At 31.0% G+C, this 4,717-nt stretch overlaps 1 protein-coding gene across 1 annotated transcript; it reads right to left on the minus strand.

Annotated features, from left to right (window-relative positions):
- Window positions 1-3,359: 3,359 nt before the first annotated feature.
- LOC123893951 lies at window positions 3,360-4,558 on the minus strand. Its single transcript, XM_045943792.1, has 2 exons — window positions 4,532-4,558; window positions 3,360-3,920 (listed from the first exon to the last, which is right to left on the minus strand). Exon 2 carries the CDS (start codon window positions 3,912-3,914, stop codon window positions 3,360-3,362), a length of 555 nt encoding a protein of 184 aa, XP_045799748.1. The 5' UTR covers window positions 3,915-3,920; window positions 4,532-4,558.
- Window positions 4,559-4,717: the final 159 nt, after the last annotated feature.

A 4,717-nucleotide genomic window follows, 5' to 3' on the forward strand; every position in this document is an offset into this window, starting at 1 on the left:
TTTTTTTCTATCATATTGTTGTAGTTTTTTTTCTTTCTCTCATCATATGTTGCAGTTTTTTGCTCATCATATGATCATTTTCTCTCTAATAACCACTTTCAAAACATTCTTCTAGACACTCTTCAATTTTAATTTGGCTATTAAAATTCATCTCTCTATTTTTTTAGTTCTTACTCTATTTTTCTAGTGACTATAATTCTACTACATAGAAATGTCACAACAAAGAATCCTTTTTCTTCGGTTTTATCTCACCAAATTAAACCAAAATCAACATTTGGGGATTAACTAGAAACAACATAAACAACATTTGTTGTTTTATGTTATTAACATGAATGTTGTGAGTTTGTTCGCAAATTAATTCTTTTTATTTATAATAATTTTAAATTTATATTACATCGATTCACTCTATCAATTTGAAGAAAAGAGGAGAGGTGCTCATTACTAGTTTCTTTTTTTACAAAGTGCTGATTACTAGTTAGCACGTTATGGACGTGATTTTCTAAGTCCATGTTAAATGGGCTGCTAATTTAATTAAAGCCCAACAAGTTATCCTCTAAAAACTTTTTTATTTTAGCTATATTTTTTTTTTTATAAACTAAAATATTCCATGCACAATTGTATAAATTAGTTATGGAGATAATTGAGATTTTGGTCAATAGGTTGACACTTTTCAACAAATTATTTTTTATAAGCACCGACCATAGATCAAACTTTGAACTAAATGGTTATAGATTTCTCTTTGATCTATATTTTGATGTAATAAAAAATTACAATTAGTATTAATAATTTAATTTTTACTTGTTCTTGCTTGAGTTGGTTGAGTCATATCATGCTTGTACTATAAAAAAGAGCTCTCAAAAATATATATTAGCAAGTGTAAAAATAGTGAGAATAATGAGTATTATTTTTATAGAATTTAGATGTAAAAGATGATTGTTAAAAGATATATATCACAAGACACTTATTTATAGTGTGGCGTGGTGCATCTTTAAGAAAAATGGCCGTTGTAAATTAATACAAAAGCTAGCCGTTGCTCTTCAATGAGTATTAAATCATGCTTCATGATATTGGATGTTGATTTGACTCAAAAACTTAATTACGCAAGATAATAATATTCTTATAGGAATGAATCACAAGAAAATCGTTTATGCCAATTGCCAAATAGCCGTTGGTCCATTTCCATATATATCCATTATTGAATGTGCCTATTAAGAAGCAAATGCGGTTAAGCAGGATATATAATCCATTTTGGTCATGCTACATTCAATTCAATTATTTAAAAGAATATTTGGACAATGCTAAAAATGGCAGCAAAACTGATTATGCATTTTTTACTATTGAATTTGATTTAAGTGATGCAAAAAAATATGTTTAAGTTCAAAACCAATTATGCAATTTCCAAACTTAATTATGCCAAAATATTTTTATGCAAAATTATATTTAAATAAAAATTATTGTGAGTGTGTGATATATTTTCAAGAGAGCTTTTTCTACTACTCACATAAAGATCCTAAAAATATATGGATTATAACTTAAAAGGTCTATAACCCAAGTCTTGAAAGCTTGATCATCTTTTCCGCTTTTTGCATCCTTGTCATTCTTACACTTCTTTTGTCAATTATCAAAACCACAATGTTCCTGTCAATGCATATATTCACACTTAATTATTTTTAAAATTTTAAAGTTGAAGATACGAATACATCTTTCAATGTAGTTTATAAAAAAATATTTTGTAATATATCATAATTTATGTTGTATAAATATTTATTGTTAAACTAATGTTTAATGTTACTTGACTTTTTTCGTATACTTTTTAGTATTAAAATTCTAGGAAACTTTGTATGCTCTAATAATGTTCACTTTGTATTAATTATTAATTATCAGTATACATTTACTCTTCTCCTTTCATAAATTGTTCATAATTCCCTCGTCTCATGAGAATTTCACTAGAAATCATCCAATGAAAATCCCAAGTCCCCACCGGTCAATGTTTCGACATCATATTTAACTTATACTCTAGAGATAAATGAGTGACTTAGCATATTTACGTTATACTCTAGAGATAAATGAGTGACTTAGATTCTAAGATATCTTATGCATTCATGCGGTCTTTAGCTTAGCACTGGTCAATTAAGATTGAGTGACTAAGATTTTGAATGAATTTTTGAAACATTTTTAAACCTAGTTTTAACGAGTTTCAAATTGGACGGTACCGTGTGTCAAATTTTTTTTTTGGATGGTACCGGTTTGCTAACTGCAAGAATGAAAAAATTATCTTTTATTTTTTTTGAAACAATGAAAAAATGATCTTGGAAATTTAGATACGTAGATATAGATAAATCCATGGTGCACATGTGAAATAAATCTTTTATCATACACAAGTTTATTTTGACCATTTTTGGATCAATTAAATCTCGTCATCTTGGTTCAAAGGAGATGTGACATGACATATTGATCCAATAATGAAACAAACTTGTGCACTTGTCTCACTTGTGCATATTAGATAAAGCAATATTAGATAAAACTGGTAAGTTAGAGTATCAGGGGACATGAAATGCAACATCAAATGAATCACATTTCTATTGCACAAAGTAGGTCCACAAAGTAATGTAGTTATAGAGTATCAGGGGAAATGTATATAGCAGAGCTTCAAGCTCGTAAAAAACAACTCATACTGAACAAAATTAGTAATATCAAATCATACTAAAAAAAATCATACTAAACAAAATATACTGCATATCAAATATATCTCTAAAATATGAACAAACCAGTTACCAAAATATCCCTAAAAAAAATATTAACAACTAGTTTCCAACACAGTTCTGCACATCTCCCTTAATGAATCTCAACTAAATCAAAAGCAACAACTCAAGGGAAATGTAAATAGCAGAGCTTCAAGCTCTTGAAGAACAACTCATTCTGAACATCAATTATATGGCTAAAATATGAACAGACCAGTTACCAATTATATCCCTAAATGTATATAGCAGAGCTTCAAGCTCTTGAAGAACAACTCATTCTGACCATCAAATATATGGCTAAAAATATGAACAAACCAGTTACCAATTATATCCCTAAATGTATATAGCAGAGCTTCAAGCTCTTGAAGTGCAACTCATTCTTAACATCAAATATATCGCTAAAATATGAAGAAACCAGTTCCCAATTATATCCCTAAAAAATATTAACAACCTGTGCCAATTCTTCATATCATTTTCCATGAATTCCCAGAACAGTTCTACACATCTTCCTTAAGTCCCTCAAGTACCTGCTTCACAATTAACGGGACAGCAGCCGCAACGATTCTGGGGACAGCTATATCCGCCATTCTGTTGGCCATTAGTTGAGCTGCATCTGGTTCAACAGGTGGATCCACCTGCATTTTGCTGAGCATGTGGACCAACATTATGCTGTTGAGCATTGTCCAGCTGAGGAACATAAACCCTGCCTTCCTTTACCAATTTACTATACTTAGTAGCAAGCGCTTTCCAGGACCGATGAGTAAAAGTATTAGAAAACTGTTCATCCAGTTTTATGGTTTCAAACCTCAGCTGAACCGATTGAATGTATTGGTAGTGATTGGCAGCAGTTAAAAGGAGGTTTTCTTCCCTAGTTGTCCAATTTTGTGGACGAATTCGAGGCTGGTTTGGAACATTAACAACAAGTTGGTTTGGAACATTAACAGCAAGTTGGTTTGGAACATTAACCACAGGTTGAGGATGGTTTGGAACATTAACAGCAAGTTGGTTTGGAACATTAACCACAGGTTGAGGATGGTTTGGAACATTAACAACAGGTTGAGGCTGGTTTTGAACAACTACTGGAGCTAGGTCCTGAATATTATGAGCCTGACCTTGGTTTGGAACATTAGCATTTCTGGCCATGGCCAATGCTGCTCCATAAGGAAGCGTCATGTAGTCCTATATAATCATCGATCAACATCAATTAGATTCGCTTGAACAGGAAAAAAAATAAATAAATGCTGTGTATAATTAAACTAAACCTAAAATAAATAATTCACAAAAACTGCAATTAACAATGAGCGATTCACTTATTAATATACACAGTTACTAAAATCAATGATTCAATTCACGATTTAGAAAAACTTAACCTAAATTAGTAACAACAATTCCTAAACATGCATGTCTGATCTAAACATTTCAAAACAATTTTGTTACTTCAGAGATATCAAAATCCGAAACTACAAAAATGAGCGAAGTTCACAAAAACTGCAATTAACAAAGAGCGATTCACTTATTAATATACACCGTTACTAGAATCAATGATTCAATTCACAATTTAGGAAAACTTAACCTAAATCAGTAACAACAATTCCTAAACATGTATGTCTGAATCTAAACATTTCAAAACAATTTTGTTACTTCAGAGATATCAAAAACCGAAACTAAAAAAATGAGCGAAGTTCACAGATACACAAATTGACCTAAAAATCAATAACTCATAACATAAATTCAAGAACTCAAATTCAACCGATTAAATGTGAAAGTAAATGAACAAGTTTCAACTATACCTGAGTGAGGGAGAGGGAAAAAGAGTAGCGAGAAAACGGAGAAGTAGCGAGAAAACGGAGAGAGTAGCGAGAAGACGGAGGAGAGAAAGAATTGAGCGCCAACTGTTATAATTTTGGTTTGATTACGAACGGTGAAGTGTTATTTATAAAGCGGGCAATGGGCCGGGTTAGAAGCTTTGGGTCCAA

This window comes from Trifolium pratense, linkage group LG7 (genome assembly GCF_020283565.1).
Source record: "Trifolium pratense cultivar HEN17-A07 linkage group LG7, ARS_RC_1.1, whole genome shotgun sequence".
Taxonomy (NCBI): domain Eukaryota; kingdom Viridiplantae; phylum Streptophyta; class Magnoliopsida; order Fabales; family Fabaceae; genus Trifolium; species Trifolium pratense.